General features: G+C 36.9%; 1 protein-coding gene across 2 annotated transcripts in view; it reads left to right on the top strand.

The window, feature by feature from the left end:
• The window catches only part of MNAT1 (MNAT1 component of CDK activating kinase), a 137,426-nt gene that overhangs the window by 86,817 nt on the left and 28,079 nt on the right, over positions 1-22,530 (top strand). For both annotated transcript variants that reach the window (XM_081934671.1, XM_081934670.1), the window contains exon 7: positions 16,610-16,731. In XM_081934671.1, the coding sequence (XP_081790797.1) occupies positions 16,610-16,731 (122 nt within the window). The remainder of the gene's footprint in view (positions 1-16,609; positions 16,732-22,530) is intronic.

A 22,530-nucleotide genomic window follows, 5' to 3' on the forward strand; every position in this document is an offset into this window, starting at 1 on the left:
GTCTAACCTTTCCAGTCTTGAGTTTATTGAACAATAAATTAAGTTCTAGATTCACTGTAGAACTTAAGTTGTGATTAACTGATTAAAAGGTAGGGATGAACAGCATTATATACTAATTGGTTTCAAAACCAATTGTTATATTTTCAGTTCATGAATGTATAGTAGATTATATCACACATCAGAAAGCACAGCCCATTGGCAGTAGATCTAATGTTTCTAATTGCATACTGGCAACCTTTTCTCGATTTCAACATCACACAAATGAATGCAACCTATTATGCTGGATATGGATGGTTGTTGGCTCCAGATATGTTCTGCACTGAGGCTTGGCATATTTTGAAAATGATTACAAGAATTATTTTGGATCTTGTACAAATGTGTGCATAACACTTCTCTACTATTTGTTGAAAAAGGTTTTTTAAGTTTTGGCTTGAAGTTAAAAAAAGACTTGCAGCTTTAAGGATCACATTAATTTTGGTGCGTCAACAACCTTAAAGCAGTTGCAATTGAAAAGACAGAAAAAAACTTGGGCTTGCATGACATCTGAAGTGTTATTTCGGAATCCTTTTCAAAGGATTAACACTCACCCACCTGTAAGACCCACCTGTTCTGACTAGCCGGCCTGGCTTAATTTAGAGCTTCTCCACCTCTTGGGCATTTTTAATTGTTAATTTTAATTTTTAAACTTTAACTATCATTTGGGTTTTTAATTGTTTTAAATTATTGTAATTTATTTATTTATTGTTCCACCTCCTCCATATTGTATTGTTGTGACTGCTGCTAGTGTACGTCGCCCCGAGTCCCTTGGGGGAGAGGGGGCGACTAAGAAGTCAAATAAATAAATAAATAAACTCCTATTTTTTAGGAAATATGGATGATAATAGTGTGAAATAGCTCTAAAAGAGTCTCTCCAAAGTTCATCTAGATTTGGTATATATTTATTTTCTCATTAAAAATGACAGTTCCTTGGCTCTGCTACAGATTGTATGTGCTCTTTTCTTATGAACAATCAGCATTCATTCTTGGACATAACATTAATCTTTGATATAACTAGGAAGGAATAATACTTTTTGCTTCTATTGTCAATTAATCTTGATTATACTGAAATGCAGACATATATTTAATCTTGACAGTGGTTTAGGGCATTTCTCCAACCTAGTGATTTCCAGTTGCATTGGATTGCAACTCTTTACTGGTAAATAGTTATAGCTCTTATGCTTGGGAAAGGGTGATTTAAATCAACTTGGGAAAGGGTGATTTAAATCAACTTGGGAAAGGGTGATTTAAATCAACTTGGAAAAGGCTGATTAAAAGAGGAAGGCCATATTAAGGAACAAATTGCTAAAATTGAGTTTTTTCCCTAAGGCAGAAATAGGCAATTTAGTGCTGTCCATGTATTTTGAACTTCAAGTCCCACCAGCCTCAGTTATCTTGGCCTATACAAAATTTAACCCTGCCCTAAACTATTGTAAAGACAAACCAGAAATTGTATATCAAAGCACAGGTAGTTAAAAATGGAAGTAAAAGTAACTGGTGCACTTACAACATAAAATATGTTGGTAAATGCTTTTTTTTTTAATACAAAGAATCACTGAACATTCTTGGGGAAAATAATAGATTTTTGCTAGTGGTAAGATTTCTTTTGAAAGGTTTCTTTAAAAGCATAACTTTTATTTGGTACTATTTATTTCTCTTGAAGTATAACAGTGATGATAACTGTGTCGTTTTCGCTGTTTTATTTTGCAGAGGTTGTCATAAAAGTCAAGATAACTTCTATCTTTCCTTTAGGGGTGGGACTGCCATTACGTGGCTGCAATTGCCATCTTGACTCTATTAGCGTCCCTTGACATCTTTGAGCTGAGTACTGTTTTAAATATATTTTTTCATATACATTTCTTTTTTGTGATCTTTTGAGTACCAAGAAAGGGTAGAACAGGACAAATTGTTGACTAGGCCCAGAATTTATTTTCACTTATCTTAGTTCAGTTAGTATAACTCTTTTATTGCTAATCACATTTGTATCCTGCCTTTCTCAGAGAGATGATGGTAGTTTTACACGAGAGGGGAGGTAGGGAGGCCTCCCCTGATTTTATCCCCACAACAATAGCTTGGTGACGTAGGCTGGGCTAAAAGAAAATAAATGGATCAAAGGCTGATATTTAAGCATCTCACTACACTGGTTCTCTTTTAAAAAATAAGGTACTACTATGCATAAATAGATTTGAGCTGTGTGCTGAAAAGTAGGCTGTCATCGGATCAATTTTGAGAAAAAGTATGCTAACTTGCCAACTAATATATAGTGTTGTTTAATTCCTTAAGGATGACTAGAACTTGTTGTAGTCAATGATTAGCTTATTTTAATTTTCATAGCAATAGCACTTAGACTTATATACAGCTTCATAGTGCTTTACAGCCCTCTCTAAGTGGTTTACAGTGTCAGCATATTGCCCTCAACAGCCTGGGTCCTCATTTTACCATCCTTGGAAGGATGGAAGGCTTGAGCTTGGTGAGATTTGAACTGCCAAACTGTTTGCAGCCGGCAGTCAGCAGAAGTAGCCTGCAGTACTGCATTCTAACCACTGCCCCACCACGGCTCAATATTTTAGCTTTCCTCTTTTCCCTTTCTGAGGGCAGCAGTATTGGGCCTCAGAAAGTGGGAGCTCCCTAAACAGGGGCATTCCCCAGTTTCCCCACATGTTATTCCTTAAGCTAGATATAATATCCTCTATACTATTATTAATTTTTTAAAATAAATTGGTGATGCGTTTACTAGAGGTATAGCTGTAAAAAAAAATCTTTCTTTCTTGCAGTATGTTCTTCTGTCATCATATCTTCCCTTCCTGGAGTCACTGCCCATCTTGTGGAGAATGTATTGATGGCCATTTTAGCCACGAGCTTGGCCGATACCCAGCCACCACTGCCACTCCACTGTCCAACCAGCTCCCTCCTTCCCTCCTGTTGTTAGGACTAAGGAAGGACTGAGATTTCTGTTCTGCCAATCTGGACCCCTTCCCATTCTCCAGTAAAGGGGTGGGGGATGGGGGTGAAATTGCTACTAGGAATCCTGGCTGCAGCGGGTCTGATAGTTCTCTTCTTCTTCCATCTTATATGCTGGGTCTTATTTCTGTTGAAGAAGAGGATACAAGGGAGGGAGGGATATTTAACATCTCATTTTGTAGAAACCAATTCCTGTGGTAATCTCGCTGGGAGTGGGTGGGGGATGTGAGGTTGCATTATGCCCACAAATTTCTTACATAATTCCTACACTTTTTCCATATTTTAGTAAAAAAGAATGCTTGAAACCACTCTGAATAGTACTTGCTTATTTTTTAAAAATGCTATTAGCCCTCGAGCCATGAGCTATTTAGTTAGACAAATGAAGCGAAATCCTCAGCTGAAACCAAGGTTCTGATTTTGTATCTAATCACAAGTAACTATGTAAATATATGAAATTGCATTTATACACATTGTTGTTTTTGATTTTCTTTATTGTTTGCATTTCTCTCTCTCTCTCTCTCTCTCTCTCTCGTCATCTCCCTGTTCTTTAACTTTGAGCAGAAAACATCTTGAGGGTAGATTAGATCTTTCTTGCTTCCTTCCTTAGGTTCCCAAATCAGTACATATGACTCCGTTTTCATAATCAGACTATTGCTCTGCCTGACCACTGGTTCATTTAGCCCCATATTATCCACTCTAATTGGCTGGTATTAGTTTTCTTTCACCCTGAACAGAAGCCTTGCCAATTCCAATACTTGGGTTTCCTTTAATTGGAATTGCAAGACTTGAATCTGGGTTCCTGTGAATGTAAAATATTTGTTCAGCACTGACCTATGACCCTACCTTGAAAACTGATGCCACATTGTCTAGAATAAGGATGAAAAACTGAATGATCCAGCAAAATGACTGGATGCTTCCCAAGTTTACATCTGGAGTACAGGTGAACTCAATCTGGAGGAGAGTCCACTCAATCAGAGTTCTTGTTCTGTCTCATTTCTTCCTGGCTTGCAGCCAGTGTTCTTGTTCTGCCCTGTGCACACCTTGATAGCTGATTCAGCCCGAGTGAAGCTTTTGAGGGGAAATATGTCAATATGAAATGCCTTGTAGGCCATATGCACACTCTCGATCTAAGGATTTGTTTGTTTATTATATTATTTGTTAATAATATATTATTTACATAACTGCCGCATTACGAACCAAAAGTCCTAGAAAGCTCACAAAACAATTAAAACATAAAAAATGCAAACAACCAGAAGAAAAACTTCCAGCATCCCAACCCTCTCCCGTACATCAGCATTCCACCTTACTGGGCTCCAGCCTCATCGTACCCAAGTGCTTGTGGGAAGAGCCAGCTCTTCAAGGCCTTAAGATTAGAAGATCTGCTGGATGTCATGGGGAATGATATTCCACTGGGCAGGGGCAGCTGTAGAGAAGAACACTTTCTAGCTCCTGCTTGACTACTAGATTTAAAAGAAGAGACTTCATTCTATCTAAACTTCAGGGAGAGGGTTGAGCAGATACCCCCAGGGAGAGATGGTTCCACAAATGATGTTTATTGTATTATCTTTGTTTTAAGGTCCTCATAGTTCCTTCTGATGGTGAAGGTATGTTGAAGAGTTATCTGAAACAAGACCTTCTATGTAGTAGCCCCAAAACAATGGAGCCCCATTTGAAGAAGCTTATTCCATTCCCCTGTGACAGAATGGGCCAAATAAACTTTGTTTTGCTATTCTGCTACATGAGCATTAAGATTCAGATTCATTTCATTTTATTTTATTTACAGCTGATATCTTGAGGCTGGGACAGATGTGGGAGGAAATAAAATATTTCCACATGTATAGTCTTACTTACTGTGTGAGGCAGGTAAAGAAGCTGAGATGGTCTAAGGAGTTGGCAGGAAAACAGTTTTTGGACCCAGAGAAAAAGAAGATCACTACCAACCGAAAATAGATTTAATTAGTTTCAGACTGCTAAGGACATGCATCATCTTGGGAGAGTTAAATCACCCAAAAAGAAGTGTTGTGTTACCATGTGTGGATGTAAAAATGATGCTTTGAGGATTCAGTCTACCCAGAGCGGAGGTCCCAAGAAAGAAGAGTGTTTGAAGATAAGATAATCAAGAAGGTAGTCAGTGCTTTACTAATCCTAAGAGGTTGCCTGCTACTGCTGAAATAAGCTCTTGATTGACACTATGGAAAAATATTAATAATAGCTATTCATACAGCAATAGGCATAGAGAGACAGTAGCAGAGGGATCACTTTTACAGGCAGGGAGATAGTTGGCCTGGTAGACCAAATTAGGCCCCAAATCAATGTACTACTTTTTACTTGCTTCTGAAATTAGAAATGGGAGGGAGACAATGATTTGTTTATTTGCTTTAGCTGAATGCTACTTGTTGACCTATCTATCTGAAAAAAAGTCAACCTTAAAGTCAACCTTTTAGAGAACCTGATGTTTTTCTCCCTAGAAACATTACAAATAAAGAAAAAAAACCAATGTCTTTCATTCGGTTTTGTCTCTTCAATCCTGAGGGGGATCCTACCCCGTCACTAAATTCTTTCGTGCTGCATTTTATCTATTCTCTTGTATGTTTATCTTGTTTTGGGGATATTTATTTTCCTTTAGTGAGTGTAGTTAAACATTTTGTTGGCTCTTTTCTTCCCAAGTTCTTTAATTTGGTACATATGCTGCTTGTTGCCTCTTCTTTATGCATATTAGAAAGAAGAGCAATTCAAATATTGAAAGAGAGAAGATATCTGGTAGAGCAAGCCAAAATATGGCTGGCTGGATATATGCTGCCCCCCCCCCTGTCTTTCCACAGTTGTTTGCTTTGGAAAGCTCACACTTTAAGCACATGGAAATACTTCACACTTTTGAGAAATGCTGACTTCCTACATGCTTTATGAAGGAATAGCACATCATTCATACAATGTAAGCACATTTTATAGATTATCTCAATATAACTTTTCATTTCTGCTGCATGTTTTTTTAAACAGTGAGGTCTGTAATGTGTTCCTTCTTTTATTACCATGTTTTGACCATGTGTTGCATAAATCACGGATAGCTAAATCTTGCACTATATAAATATAATAGAAAAATACAGCTTTAGTGTTAAATTTTATTGGCTAAAATACTAGTTGTTAAATTTAAAATGTCAAAGTAAAATAAATCAGAAAATCTATTTAATTAAAATGTAATAACTGACAATAGCTGGCCTCAAAATCAAACTGCTTCAGTTTGTGCCTTGGATATTTTTCTCTCTCAGTAGAATGGGGATTTCAACTGAAACGTCTTTCTTTGTCTCAGAAGCCTAAATTAAATTCCATATGCATTTCTATTTCTCCAGAGCAATTGCTTTAATCTGTGGCTCTCTGCCATGGTGAGCATTTACTTGCTTCTCTCCTTTCCTCTAAATAATTGCTTCTGCCCTCTGAAAGAGATTTTCTTTCTCTTAGGAGTGTAAAGATTAAGGAAGTCTAAGCGTACATACTAATACTTTTGTCTGAAAGAAGTTGTGTATTCTCCTTGATAGTGACTTCTAATCTTTGAAACATTCTTCCTCTCAGATCCAAGTAGGCCTCTACCCTCCCAACCTTGCAGAAAATCTTGACGACTTGCTTTTCCCACAGACTTTGGGTGGGTAAACTGAGATTGGAGCCCAATAAAACGGAGATGTGTGGGGTGTATGTTGCTTTTTGAGGTGGCAGTAATTTTTGTGGCGGTTTTTATGCTTTTTACTGCTTTTATTATTGTTTGTTAGTCACCCAGGTTTATGGTGCATGAGATGAACAACCAAACAAATCTTTTAAAATGAATGAATGAATAAATAAATACATTAGAGAATTGGATTGTGGCTGGAAAGATATCGTGTCAGATTGCTGCTGTTACACACATTTGGGGCCAGCCATTATCTCTCAGTCTGACTTGCTTTTCATAACGTGAGTTATGAAAAGCATGAGTTTCAGAGTTGTCATAATCAAACAACCACAAAAAAACAGACTGATAGACGATTAAAAAAAGCTTAGTTACCACAGTGGTGCTTATGGCACATTTTTCCTTATAAGTCTTAGCTGATCTTTACTTTCTCTTACCTCTTTACATCAAGATTAATTTTATTTATAGATTTGTCTAATTATGCTTTTAAAGCCATGGTAGACTGTTGTTTTAAGAAAATACAATTAGATATAATTTGCTAAATTAAAAATCAAATGAGTAGCCTACTTGCTGCTGTCCAACAGTTTAAAAATTGAACTATAAGTTGTTACTTTCTGTTTTGTTTGGTGCAAGTTTTTTTTCTTTCTGCCTCCCTATTAATATATTAAAAAATTGCAAAGAAATCAAAGCAGGAAACTGATTAGTAGAATTTTGACCAATAGGAAAAAAATGTTGGTAATGAAAAAAAAATCACATTAAAATGCATTTATTTTGCTACCTCTTTTATAATGAGAATTGCCTGGAGTTTAAGTATAATCATTGATTGCCTGCATATGCTAAGGAAAAAGGATTTTTGGATCAAAGGGACAATGCACTCTAATGAAGAAGTAGTCCTAAACAATGGTTTTCAGGAAGGGTGGTTGCTCAGGTGTTCATGGGTGGAGAAGAGGTTATTGTTCCATGCAACCATCATCTGGCATCAAAAGCTGGCACCCCTTTGTTGCACCCAGGGTGTTTTTGGGATGTCCATCAAGATGGAACTAAGGAAAAAGCACCTAGTGTCAGTTACTGTTGAAAGAAACTTCCCTGATTGTTTGGAAGGGAGAAAGAAATAGAATTCATTTCGAAAGTTTTAATGGCTTACTTCTTTTTTGTGGCTGTTAATTGGCCTTCTTTCTTTTCAGGTAATTAACCTAGTTTTCTGTGTTTCTCGGTATATTATTAGGTCTTTGCAAACCCACAAAAATAGAAGTTGTTCTGGTCCATACAATACCCCCACACCTGTGCAATAGTTTTATTCAAGTATTGCATGAAAATAAATTGAAGAAGAATTTAAAATATTCTCACCTGCGACATTTTGGTTGGGCCTGATAACAATTGGTGATACTGATAGTTGTAAACTTAGTACCTGTAAATAAATCTGATAATGTTAAATTCTGTACCCCTTTTAATGTAAATTTGCAACACACATACGAGTTCTGTACACAAATCATGCTAGATCCAATGGTGGTGGGCTTTTTTTTGCATAGCGTGTTTTGCAAACCCAACTATTGTAGTTAGTAAACCATGATGTAGGGCTAAATGCATTATATGACGCCAATTTATTATTGCTCAACAAATCATGATTAAACAAACCCTGAGTTAGAGTTATAACAGAGTTATAGAGTTTGTACAGTTGATGTACAAATCAGATCAGAGTTAATTTATGAGAGGTATAAATTTTGTCAATAGAATCTGAATTTATCTTAGCTTACCTCTACCTAATGCTGTTGGATATTTTGGTTTAAAACTAAAATAATTGGTTTTGAGAGAATTAATCAAGCTCACTTCTCTTTGTAGCTGGAAGATATAAAGTAGAAGAGAAAGACATGTTTTCATAATTTTGTTTTACAATAGGTAAAATGGTGAGGGGAAAGGACTGTGGTGTTAGAGCATAGGTATTCAATCTTTTATCTTGCCTGGGCTGCACGAAGTAAAGAGGAGTTGTCTTGGCTGGATATAAATATAAATATAATATGATTTTATAATATAAAATCACATAATAATGTTAAATGTTTATGATTTGTGGGTTGCATTACTAGTTGACCCCAATGGGTTGGACACACCTGTGTTGAATATACAATTTCCAGCATTTTGCCTAGTAAACATTGGGAGCAGGCTGACAGTTAAGTGTTAAATGCAAGTTAATTTTCTGATCTCCCAGAAAAATGTGAGTTTGAAATGATGGGTAAGGTCAATGGAACTACTAAAAGGCTGGGGATATGCGTGTGAATGTGTATACAGAGGTTCTGTCAAGCCAGCCTCCATCAGCAACCAAGAAAGAAACCACTTAACTCCATTTTGCAGAATTAAGAGAACTTTTACTGGTTATGAAAAGATAGCAGCTAAGCAAAGCAAGATCTGAGGCAAAAGCGTGCAAAATCATACATATCAATATGTGACCAAACCCCCTCCCCCTGGTAACCCTCATCCCAGTGTCCAATCTGCAAATCCCTTAGGTGTCATGTGAGTTCCATCTTAAAGGAGCATCATCAGGTTGGTATGCAGGATGGTTGGCCTTGACCGACACCAAGCACTAATCTCCAGCATGCGCAGTAGACCGTGAGATCAAAACTCCCTTTTTACAATCTCTCCTGTACTTAAACTTCCCCTCCCAAACACCACTCCCCCCCTCCCTGTTTCAATGACAGCCGAAAGCAAATAGCGAAACAGAGGCTGACAGGTTCGTTTGGAAAATATCAGTTCCTCATTGTTCTCTGTGTTGATGAATTTCAGTTACCTGAGAAAGCTTATTTTGAGAAAAGCGCTGAAATAAGAAAAAGCTAAAAATAGTACCTGAATCAACATATTTTAATTTTGGCAAAGTAGAACTCATTTTCTGCTAAGCTAGTTTGAACCTGAGGTCCTTAATTGAAAACAATAAGCCTAATATTGCAGTAATTCCTCCTGTTTCCTTTTCAACAAAGAAATAACAGGATGTTTGAGGTTTAAGTTCTCTCGAGCTAATATAAATAAATATAAAATTCCTGTGATTTAATTTTAATTTATTTTTAGGGCTCATGAGCTATATTTTGTCTTTTCTTACTCCGCAGTCTTGTTCTTGGTTTTTCATACATTATACTGTCTTGTGGTTGTGTCTTATGGTTATCTAACCATCTTTTCAATATTAATTACTTTTTAGTCCAATCCGATCATGATTATAGTTAAATGGCTATTCATTTTGGAGCCACTAACTTTGGACGGTACAATTCTGCCCTGTAATATCTCTGAAACTCCTTTGAAGTAGCTTGTGTAGCACATCACAAAATATTTCCTGTTATTACGAAGGAAATTATCCCCCTAGTGATTAATTGGGGAACTGATTCTTTGTTGGATGCATGTACAGATTGTTGGAATGCTCTCTTCTTTCTCAAAATTGGAGGAGAGAACACATAGAAATTTGGTTTCTATTTTGTTGACTTCCATGGATCATTTGCTTATCTGGTGATAATATTCTGTAATTGGAGGTGCCTTGTAAAAAAACAAATTCAGAAGTAATACAGTATGTTCATGACCATATCCTTGAATAGTGAGAATAAACTTGTAATGTAGTAGTTTAGTTGACAGAAGAATATAACCATACTCTCCTACAAGAAGGTATTTTATTAAATTATCAGAAAGGCATGTGAATGAATATATGATTCTTTAACTTGCATTTCATAAGAATTTGTTTTAAGATATTTGTGGCATTAATGTGGCATTTGTGGTATTATGTAAAGCTTTGAGATTTTCTCCATAAAGTCCACCTCTTCCCCAAAATAATATTAATTAATTAATTAATGTTTAAATGAGGCCCATCTCCTCTATAAAATGAATCTGGGCGGCTTTTTACAAATCCAATGTCTGTTTCTTTTGGCAACTACTTCCACTGTTGATGCTTTCTTACAATTAGGAAACTTTTCCTAATATTGAATAATAATTTGGCTTCTTGTCATTTAACGCCATTATTTTTTGTACTGAACAGGTAACAGAGAGCAGGCTTTTACACACTACCCTAAGCTTTCCCCTCTAATGTCTCACTGTTAAGAATACTCAGGTCACTTAGTCTAAGATTTAAGTTCCAGTTCCTCAATCATCTTGAATCATATTATAGAATTCTTAGGGAATCTTTACTGTTTCATATTTGAAGAATACTTTGGTTAAAGAGATGAATAATTTAATGTCAAGAATTATTTCTCTTCTATAGTTACATAAATTACTAATATATTAATAATTGTACTTGCCCATTGTACTTGCAGAATACTATCCAGCACCATAATCATTGTGTCCCAAATGACAGATGAAAAGTTTGTTCTTTTGAGTAACTACTAACATAGTTTTAGAAAGAACAAAATTTGTTTAATAAATTATTGATTTTTTAAAAAATATCAGCACTATTGAAAATTCTAAAAGATTAATCATGTTCATGTTGGGATTTCCAAATGGTGTACAATAGTTACATGCTTCTTTTTAATCCACAGACCTCATAAACATTGGTTATTACTCACGGTCTTGTAATAAAATTATATTATATTATGCATTAAATCTCATGGTTCAAGCTTCTGCCATAAAGGAATAGTGAAGAATGAATGGAAGAAAAATGAAACATTGTATTTGTATAAACATTTGGGAAAACCAGTAGAATAGAAGCTTTCAGTGAACAATGCATGTACATTGAATCTGGCAGTTAAGGTGAAAAGATTAATTACTCAATATTAAATAAATTATTGTTTATTCAGCATAAAATAAACAGGTAACATCCCCACTGTAATTAATTGAAAAAGTCATTGTATACCACTGATATTATTTCTACCTACTTACATCTATAGCAAAGAAATTTAGTTTTTTTAACATTAAATTTGGTTCTTCTTTGGCAAACATTTTAAAAAATTATCCTTTTATTAGAATGCTTGATTTCAATATCTGATTAGTTAAACTACGTTTTGCAAGCAAAATAGGGTTAAACTAGATTTGTGCAGGGAAGATGAACATAGTGCAATAAATGCCTCTTCCTTGGTCTTTCACAATACAGTAAATCTAGAGGGAATACTTGTCTGAAGGGCAAGATGCCAGAAAGAACAGGTTCGACTTGTCTGTAAGGATTTACACCACAGTAGAATGTACAACTGTTTTCTCAGAGGTGGTTGTGAAGGTCAAGGAGCTAGTTTGCATTACCAAATGAGAACAGCTTTATGGTGATGGGGAGGGAGAGTACTTAAACATGACTTGTAATCTCACTTGAAATGGGTCAAATGCAATTCATTCTTTCTTCAGCAAACCACCCCTAGAAATCTGAAACCTTCTTTCACTTAATTTCTTCAGTCAGAGTATTATTGGTAATTAAAATGATCGAAATCCTGAGCACTTTCATGAGGTAAGACGAAAGCTGATAAATACTTTCCCATCTTCTTATCACTGAGACATGCCTCTAAACATTTTGCTTGTAATGGAGCCCATCTCCTGTGTGGGTCTTAGCACTGAGTGGCATATTCTTGGCAAATAATCCCTACACTGAGTGTGATTAGTCCAGCGATATCTGATAGGTGACCTCCCCCCCCCCGACCCCATATCCAACAGATACAGTGGCAGAACGGAGGCAAGGTCAGAGAAGTCAGCCATGCAACAGTTAACCTACTTTGTTAATATATAAATTTGACTCCCTAGAGATTTAAATATTTTTTTAAAAAATGTACAGCAAATTTATAATTCTTAGGACATCAGCTAACATTACTTTCTAAAGCATTTGGGGGGGATTAGTTTAGTAATGTGATGATTTTAATGAACAGCATGATAAGAGGCTTATAAAATTATCAATAAGATAAAAGTCATGAGATTTATGCAGAATTCATTGAAACAGATTCACATATAAAGAAAAAAAATGTACTCCATATTTTGGCTTCTCAATTTTAAGGTGGCTTACAATGAATAGCAGCATGTTATAGGCACTGATTTCTCTTAAGAAAAAGACAAAGAAAATTCAATTGAAACTGTTACCTCCCCTTTAAATGAAAAAAGGACGCACATTGCAAATGGCACATTGCCTTTGGGAAAGAGCAACGGAGAGATTAATTAGTAAACACAGGAATGTGCACTAACAAATGTGCCTGAGTGGCATGAACATACAGTATGTGACAGCAACAGGTGGAAAGGGAGTGCTTCTGTTTGGGGAGCTATTTCCAAAAAGGCTTCAGAGTGATGTTAGTCTTTAAACAGATCTCTCTGCTAATTGCTTCAGAGTATTGTGCTTAGTTTTAAATTTTACTGAACATGCTCTTGTGTTATATGTAGATTAAATTTGCCCACATTTTATAGCGAAGAATACGGTACAAGCACATATTGAAATAAAAAAAGACCTATTTGTTCTAACATAGCACAAGAGGGAACTGAATACATACAGCAGAAAGTAAGTATTTGGAATAGAATCTTAACCCTATTGAAGTTGATAAATGTTTGTTTTATGAACACTTTTGTTTGTAGTATCCAACAATGTACACCTAAAATAGGATTAAAGATAAAATAAAATAAAAATATCTTCTTATACCTTGACTTCCCAGTGTTCTAGCCAAGAATTTTCTCACTGGCTGCATTCTGATCTCCCACCCTTGCTTTCCTCCCTAATTCTGGAGATACAGTAAAATGAAATTATGTGGGGAAATGCTGTGGTCTATTACTAAGATATGGTCCCTCTCACAATTAATATTTAATATGTATGTATAAGTACACTGAATTGTGGAATTTGATTGGGGTCATATTATGAGTTGAAACCGACACAGGGAACAAGCAAACTGCATAATTAATCACATGTAAGCTTAGAACCAGAAATAGATTAGCATAAATTTATTCATCCATCTTAGCCTCTTGATATTTCCCAAAATGTCATCAAGGAGATCACATGTTCTAGAATATGGAGGGGGAGAACCACAGCAGGGCAAAAACACAGAATAATTTATACAGGCTTTTTACCAATCAGGAATTTCCTTTCAATTTCACTAGAAATATTTAGGTCCAAGCCATTATGAGTAAAATAATGGACACATATTGGTGTGGATAAAATATATATTTATATAAAAATAATTCATAATTTTTATCATTGTGTTCCAAAAATGTTATTAACTGCTAGTATCTAGCTTTGGTTTCAGCATATATATTCCATAATTAACAGAATTTGATATTCCATTATTTTACTCCATAGATGTGATTTTTTAAAATCTCAACACTTATCTCAACACTTATCTTACTGTTTGATGTTTTAATTTAACATTCAACAAATTATTCCTTGATGACCTGCGCAATTGAACACTCTCGAAAAGGAGACCAGATATCCAAAACCACTTCAGTAGTTTTATTTATTTAATTAGTGTTTTTCAATCTGAAAGAGATTTAACTTTGATTTAAAAGGAACTCAACAGCTTGATTATTGTGATCAGTTACAGAAAGTAAAAGGAAAGTATCATTTGGTTGCAAAGTTTATCATGGCATTAGTGTGATAGTAATTTTTTTCACAGTACCCCCCCATGGCACCCTTGTGAGTTTGCCAAGGCAGTCTGGGGCTGCATTGCGCTCTTGAAGCTTTAATTGATTATATTCTGCTGTGTGTATATTCCTGCCAGTGGATATTCCCTTTTAGTAACATTGCTCAATCCAGTTTAAGGAGATAGAAGCATAAACAAACATAAGGCCATCCTATACCATTGAACCTGAGCCTTCTCAAAATCTCCAGGAATGAATTCTGTTTACCTAAGTAAGTTGATCCAAAATAAAGACCACCATTAGGTGTTATATATTTTCTCTAGTTATTGTTACATTTTGCATGGTTATATCAGGGTGTGGGTGGAATACAAATGAGAGGTTGACAACTGTTTCTGGAGCTTCAAATGGAAAAATAAGGAATGTTTTGTTTCAAGAAGCACCTACTAATTCTTCTGCCTCATCATAATCAATGCCTGCTGCTATAAATTTAGCAGAAATCGAGAATATTTTGATGTATTGATGGAATAGGTGGGGGGAAAATCAATAGCTTCATGTGGGATAATCCTTAAATGTGTTCCATAGGCAGGTAGAATGATATTTTTATATTAAGCAGACCAGTGGTGATTCATTTTTTTTTACTACCGGTTCTGTGGGCATGGCTTGGTGGGCATGGTGTGGCTTGGGCGTGGCAGGGGAAAATCCCCATTTCCTCCCCAACAGCTAAGACTCGGGAGGAAGAGAATAGATGGGGGCAGGGCCAGTCAGAGGTGGTATTTACTGGTTCTCCAAATTACTCAAACCCGTTCTCCAGAACTGGTCAGAACCTGCTGAATACCTCCTCTGAAGCAGACATTTACTTTATTTGGAAATTGCAGAGAAATTGTATTAGATTCATCTGTCTCCTGATAGATGACAATTTTTGATTGTCTTGGAGCAAGACCGCTATGCTTGATTCCAGAGATTAGGATTAAACAATGGAAAAATGGGATTACAACCTAGAGTTAATATTATCTTTATGAGCAGTCCAAATCTTTGAAAGAATATAACTTCAGAACAAGATTTTGAATCTGACTTATTTCATCTAATTAAATAATTATAATCTAGTATTTGAGTACTGTGCTATAAACTGTAATCAATGCAAACTGGAAGGAAACTTCTAATTCTTCAAGGAGTGTGTAATTTGTTGTGCCTCTTTCCCCCAAGAGTTAGATTAGGGTGAGATGAGAGCCTGTGGATGGTTTTGTTAGAGATATACAAGGAGGAGGGCTGAGATGCCAGATTTTGGTTTCATGGTTTTTTTTATTGTATTGGTTTTATTTTTGCAAGCTTCCCAGATTTGTTTTTGAAGGTGGGCAGCCATACAAATCTTAAACACTACCCCTTTTGCCACAATGAGGCACCACAGCAGGATTTATTTGGAGGGGGAAAGATATGCCTATAGGTTTTGTGTAATTATTCCCAACTCTGATAAACGTAAGCTTGATTTTTGTATAGTTATTGTATATCAAAGCTTCTATTTCTGTTAATATTGTGGCTGAACAGCAACGGGAAAATGTATAGACTGTAACAAATGTAAGTTTTATTTATTTCTTTAAATTCATTATAGCTGCCCAACTCCAGTGGACTCTGGATTCTCTCACATTTTGATACTGTTTTGCTTTAATCTCAGACCCTGAAGAATTTTAAAGACACTCTTTTGTCTGAAAGCTAATTTGAGAAATGCAATTAAAAAAAAAGTTCTGTAGGAATTTGTTGAATTAATTTCAATGTTACAGCAAACATCAATTCTTGCAGCCTTTGCCTGTGGTAGTTTAGATGATAGATAAATAGATAGATAGATAGATAGATAGATAGATGATAGATAGATAGATAGATAGATAGATAGATAGATAGATAGATAGATAGATGATAGATAGATAGATAAGATATCAGGATAATGCAAAAGTAGCTTCCACTTCTGATTTAGGGCTTTCAAGAAATAATTGATGATCAACTGTAATGGTCTTATTTTACTATGATTACTTATTTATGTATTTGTTAAATTTATTCGCTGCTCATCTGAAGCAAATGCAGATGTTTGTTTGTTTGTTTTATTGGATTTATACGCAGATGAGTTCTGATTATTTTATTTGGTGTTGCTTATGAGAAATAAACTTTTTATCTAATAAACTTATTTGCAACAGAGCTGCATTTAGTTAATGTAAATGTAATGTAAATCTGGTATTAACTAATTTTATTTTCCACACCTTCCTCTTTAAGAATTATAACTAACAAACCATTATTTTTTTAATCTCAAGATGTTTGGAAAGAATTTCATGTTAGAAGCAGAAAATGGATTGCATAATAGCAAGTGAATGCTCAATATTAAGATTAAGATTTTAATTCAGCTTTCGTAAGAATAACATCTTCTTGTTATGAATCACTTAAACTAAACCACAACTTAGATATCTCCCTATATATTTTCAACAGGGCCAGCATATTTCCTTAGTGCCTGTTCAAAAGATTGAAGAAGTACTCTATGACTATAAGCCACTGCATGTAGAGACATATGGACCATTGGTTCCAGAGGTGGATTTGCTGGGAAAATTAGGGTAAGTTTGTTTGTTTAAATTGACTTAAGACTGCACCCTACTGGGAACCTTACCACCTTATTTGTTTTTCAGAGCAGAGTGTTGTTTAAAAGCAAAATAGACGCTAACAAAATAGACAACATCCTGTCCAAACCAATGTTTTGTTTGGGTGGCCAAATGTGATTTTCGTTTGTTCTACACTTTTCTTTGGTTTTGTAGTATTTTATATATCAGTTGAGAATTCTGCCAGATTGAATTAATGTTTTAAAGTTGCTATAGGGAGTTGGGGAGAAATAGCTGCTCCTTTTCAATTGCAGATAGTTTTTAAAAATATACATATAAAGCTTTGGATCTTGATTTGCCTAAGAGCAGTGCCAATCAAAATATTAGGGCTGGCTTTTCATTATGAGAGAAGTTATATTTTACTTTCAGTGTTAGATTCTTTCTGTCAGGGGAAAACCTTTTGCCTTAGCATCTTTTTAACTATGAATATGAGGTCTAGCTGATATAACTGATAGTTCCCATACAGCCTTTTTCTAGGTGTTGCTATGGACATGTATCCTGGTGCTATTTTAATGAAAATTTTGTGAGGAAAACCTACAGCTTAAAATACAATGCATTCACTTAAGACTGTAGTGTTTGCTTACTTGCTGCAAAAAAGGTTATAAAATTGGTTGGGTACTGTTAGTGCTTTTTAAATCCACCCATTTTAAAATTTAATGAATAAATCAGTCGATTCATTAGATGACTAACGTTGCTTTACTTACATTTTAGCCCTACTAATTATTCATTTTGAGAAGATAGTTGCTGTCTATAATGTATTTATGCTTTATCTCTGGAACACCTTATAAAAGAGAACTGCCAAGTACTTTAGCATTACCTTTATTATTGTTCTGCCTTTGCCATGGCATGGAGAAAATGTGTTGAAGGAGTTGTTATCCCATTTCAAAAGGCAACCAGACCTTCTTTGTTTTTTTCCCCCCCTTGAAAAGGCTTCACTTCTCATCCTTTGATGAGAAGCGAAACATTTTCAAGAGAAGAAAAAAGTTCAGTTGCCTTCTGAAAAGCACCTTTGGGACAACCATGACCTGGATGATTGAAAATCTCCATAGACAACGAGTTGTTATGCTGCAAAGCCTCTTGGATAAAACAAATTGTCCTTGATGTAGAAGTCCATATTGCGCTCCTTCCTGAAATCCCAGTAGGTGAAGCCTGAGTCACCTTTGTGAGGCTTGTGAAAGGATTGGCACCAGAGCTTTTTATTTCACAACTCAGTCTCATAGATGCTATTACTGTATACAGGGATGGCTTTCTTCTGGCATTACTGCTGGTTCAGTGCATGATTCTGTGCACCCCTTCTGTGCGCAGTTGCCTGTAAATAGGTCTGCACATGCGCAGAACATTTTAAAAGGTGGAAAAAAAAGATGTCGCAGCGACTGGGAAACCGGTTTGGGAGCGTGCCAAGCATGCCATCCCTACCGGTTCAGAGACCCAGTGGCCATTTCCACTACCGGTTCCACCGGAAATGTGCCCTGTTCCTAATTCTAAACAGCAACTTTGTGAAGTAGGTGGTTCTAACCAATATTCAGTTTATAACTCCAGTTGTAACTCCAGGGGAGCAGTTCCCCAAGTCTCCTATTTGATTTTTTCTGGCTGCCCATTTCTTCTTTTGTTTGGCCTAGTGAGTGCTCAGCAGCAACGTGTCCACCCACCTATATTGCCATTGGAACTCCTTACTTGTCAAGGCTGACTCTCATCTAATATAGTACAAAAATAGTTTTCTAGACTAAGAGGCTCCTGCGTCTATCTTTCTGCAGCTTTGTCTGTTTTCCTGAGTTTAGGCTGTATTTTGCATTTGAGAGCCAACGTGAATTTAATTACCGGACTGTTGGACTGAGATCAGGGAAATTGGGTTCAGATTTCTACTCAGCCACAAACCACAAAGCTGACTGGGCAATCTTAGGCTGGTTACCAGCTTATAGTTGAACTTACAAATTTATTGTGTAAATAAAAGGGTGGGTGGGGATAGCTTGTTTGTTTCCATTTGAGGAAGGGTGGGAGAAAAATACCCTGTTTCCCTGAAAATAAGACCTCCTCGGATAACAAGCCCAATCGGGCTTTTGAGCGCATGCGCTAAAATAAGCCCTCACCGAAAATATTACAACACAGCATCAGCCATGAGGTAACCACGCTCGCCGCCTCCTGCCCCTCAAAAATAATAAGACCTCCCCGATAATAAGGCCAAGCGCTTATTTCAAGGGGCAAAAGAAAATAAGACCGTGTCTCATTTTCAGGGAAACACGATATAATGTACACAATTCACAGGACTTGCCTGCCAGCCTGATTTATTTATTTATTTACTTACTCATTCGTTTATTTGTTTGTTTGATTTATATGACAGCCTATCTTGGAGTACGACTGTGGGTGACTCGCATCTACAATAATACTACAAAAACCATAAAACCCAGAAAACACACTATCACTTACTAGAATGCAGAAAGCATTTATATGTTACAGTTCACTTTTTTGAAAAAAATAAATGTAAAAAGGCATGGGTTTTTGTGTTGATGTGGAAATTGGATGAAAGTCTCTTTTTATGTTTCTGATTGCTTGGCCCCTTGCTGCTCCATGATTCAAGTTCAAGAAATACAAGGGTAGTATAAGATTCATCGAGTTCTCTTAACTGTTTTAGGGTAGGTCAATCGATTGAAATGATGTTCAGTTGAATTGATACAATGAACATGCACTATGGGTTCCTGTCATTGTCATTTATTGTGCTCATTGTTTTGGGAGGCAAAAGCTTTTTCAGGGACTGCTCTGTGGTTGAGGCAGTGGTGGGATTCAAATTGTTTTACTACTGGTTCTGGGGGCATGGCGTGGGTGGGTGGGCGTGGCTTGGTGGGCGTGGCAGGGGAAGGATACTGTAAAATCTCCATTCCCTCCCCACTCCAGTGGAAGGTTACTGCAAAATCTCTATTCCCACCCAACTCCAGGGGAAGGATACTGCAAAATCTCCATTCCCTCCCGATCAGCTGAGACTCGGGAGGAAGAGAATAGATGGGGAGTGGGGCCAGTCAGAGGTGGTATTTACCGGTTCTCTGAACTACTCAAAATTTCCGCTACAGACCTGATCAGAACCTGCTGAATACCACCTCTGGGTTGAGGTACATCATTGGAAAGAAATAAATTTAAAATCATACACTTGAGGATTATGTCTCAACACTGATATGGCTGCAAAAATATAAAAGCAGTTTTAGATGGCACAAACTGCCCTTTAAGAAGGGTTCAAAGAAGCTGGAGCAAATTCGGAGAAGTAAAACAAAATTGATCAGAAAGCTGTAAAGAAAGTGAAGGATCCAAGAATGTTCAGCCCCAGGAAGAAAAGGAGTAGTGTTAACTTTAAATGTTGCAAAATGCGTCATGCAAAAGAAGGTCAAAACTTGTTCTCTATTGTCCTAGAGTTCAGGGCATGTTAAAATGGATTTAAGCAAAAACAAGTCAGTTTGTGATTGAGTGTTGGTAAAATTCTAAAATTAAGAATAACCCAAAAGTTGAATCAATTATCCATATAAGTGCCAGGTTACCTATACTACATAAGTTCAAGCAGAAGCTGGTCAGCCTTCTGTCATGTTGTTTTAATTTGGAGTTTTATGTCAATCTCAGATTTGGATTTGTGACATGAATGCCCTCTTCCAACTCTGTAATTCTATGAATTATTTAATGATATAGAGCAGTGTTGGTGAACCTATGGCACGCGTGCCACAAGTGGCACGCGTGCCACTTGTCAGGGCACGCGAGGCGCTGCCCTGTCAGCTGGCCATGCTGAGTTCACCTTTTTAAAAGCTATTTTTCGCCTTCCCCAGGCTCCAGAGGCTTTCTAGGAGCCTGGTGAGGGTGAAAAGAGCCTCCCCCGCCCCCCTGGAGGCTTCAGGGACCGTCCGGAGGCTTCCCTGAAGCCTTTGGAGCGCTTAAAACCACCCTCCGAGCAAACCGGAAATGACTTCCGGGTTGCTCGGAGGGTCGTTTTAAGCGTTCCGAAGGCTTCAGGGACCACCCGGAGGCTTCCCTGAAGCTTTCGGAACGCTTAAAACCACCCTCCGAGCAACCCGGAAGTCATTTCCGGTTTGCTCGGAGGGTGGTTTTAAGCGCTCCAAAGGCTTCAGGGAAGCCTCCGGACGGTCCCTGAAGCCTCCGGAGGGCCTCCGGGGGGGCGGGGGGGGCTCTTTTCACCCTCACCAGGCTCCTAGAAAGCCTCTGGAGCCTGGGGAGGGCAAAAAAGGCATGTAGAAAAGGGGGGCATTATGGGTGCGGCACGCCCGCACATGACCCCCCTGTGCTCCCCCCACTTGTGGCACGCAAGCCAAAAAAGGTTCGCCATCGCTGATATAGAGAGATTGTTTGAAAAGAATTTTTCTTAAAATTGTTTTAAGTCACTAGGTTTTGGAAGTTCAGGAACTCCTTGAGTTATGTTTGAGTGGGCCCATTTTTCTCATAAGGTTACAGAAATCAACATAGTACATGATGGCATTCTAGCTTTTTCTTAATACAGTAGGTGTTCAAATCTACAATCATTTTGTTTGCCTCTTTTGCACTTTTTTCCAGCTATATTAAATATCCTCCATTAAATCTGGCAACTAGAACAGAATATAGTATTTCAGATGTGGACATACTATAGATTTGTTTAAGAACACTATAATTATTGACAGTTTTATTTTCAATCCCTTCCTAAAGATATATAGCGTGGAATTTGCCTTTTTTTCATAGCAGCTGCATACCAGGTTGACATCTTCATTAACCTGGAGATAGCTTTATATATTTCAGATCTCATTAGTAAAGGTAAGCATCTCTTATTGTTAAGTAAAAAGTAGTTTGTTTCACTTTTTCTTCCACTATTTGCGTCTGCCTTGCACCTTATTAGAAATCTTGGATTTTGTTGTGTTTTGTGTTTCAAATAAATACTGCAGTTCTGAAAGGTGCCCAGGCCAAATTAGAAGGGCAATTTACAGTTTCCATTAGGGCCCCTCAGTAGGGGTCCATTAGTTGAAGAATGTGCTCTCTTCACCATTAGTGATCTATTCTGGCCACCAGAAACTGTACAGCTAAGGGAAAACACTGCTTGATTTAGAATTGTTCTACATTTCTATTTTTCTTATGGAAAGTGTTTGTTTACCTCTATTCAAAAACCTGACTGATCACTGGATTTTTTTGAAGTGGCGGTAGGATTTGCTGTTGGCCTGCAACATATACCAGCCTCAGCCTGCAGCCCAGAGAATTTTTGAGGTTAATGGTTAAATAGTTTAAGAGAGGTTCCAGTTCTGCTGACCTGAAAGCTGCAAAAAACACTCTTTTGGAATACATGCACAGCTCACCCAGCCAGCAGCTTTATATATTCACCACTTATAAGAATCCAGTGTGGTCCTTTATAGTAATTGAAATAGGCTGTGAAGCTTGACTATGCACACTCTCCCAGATGGGCAGTTTAAGGTAGTAACCCTTCCTTAACTCATGTTGTTTGGTCTTTAAGGCCCAGAGTCTGTTTTGAGAAGGGGGAGGATTGTTAGATTCTCTTGAAGCATGTAGTTTGGTTTGCTTCCTTGTGAAGCAAGTAGAAAGTGGTGCTACCTGCTTTGCAGTAATTTTGTTCTCAGCATCTTCTGGTATTTTTGTTCTCAGCTAGAATATTGAGAACTTGAATGCTACAGAGCTCCTTAAGGTCAGTTAACGGAGAAATGCTTAATTTTAAACTAACATATTGAACGATATTTTAGGAATCTAGTTATATTTTCTGCTCCTCATACAATGTAGAAATTTCAGAAGATC

This window comes from Natrix helvetica (assembly GCF_964273705.1).
Source record: "Natrix helvetica genome assembly, chromosome: 1".
Classification (NCBI taxonomy): Eukaryota; Metazoa; Chordata; class Lepidosauria; order Squamata; family Natricidae; genus Natrix; species Natrix helvetica.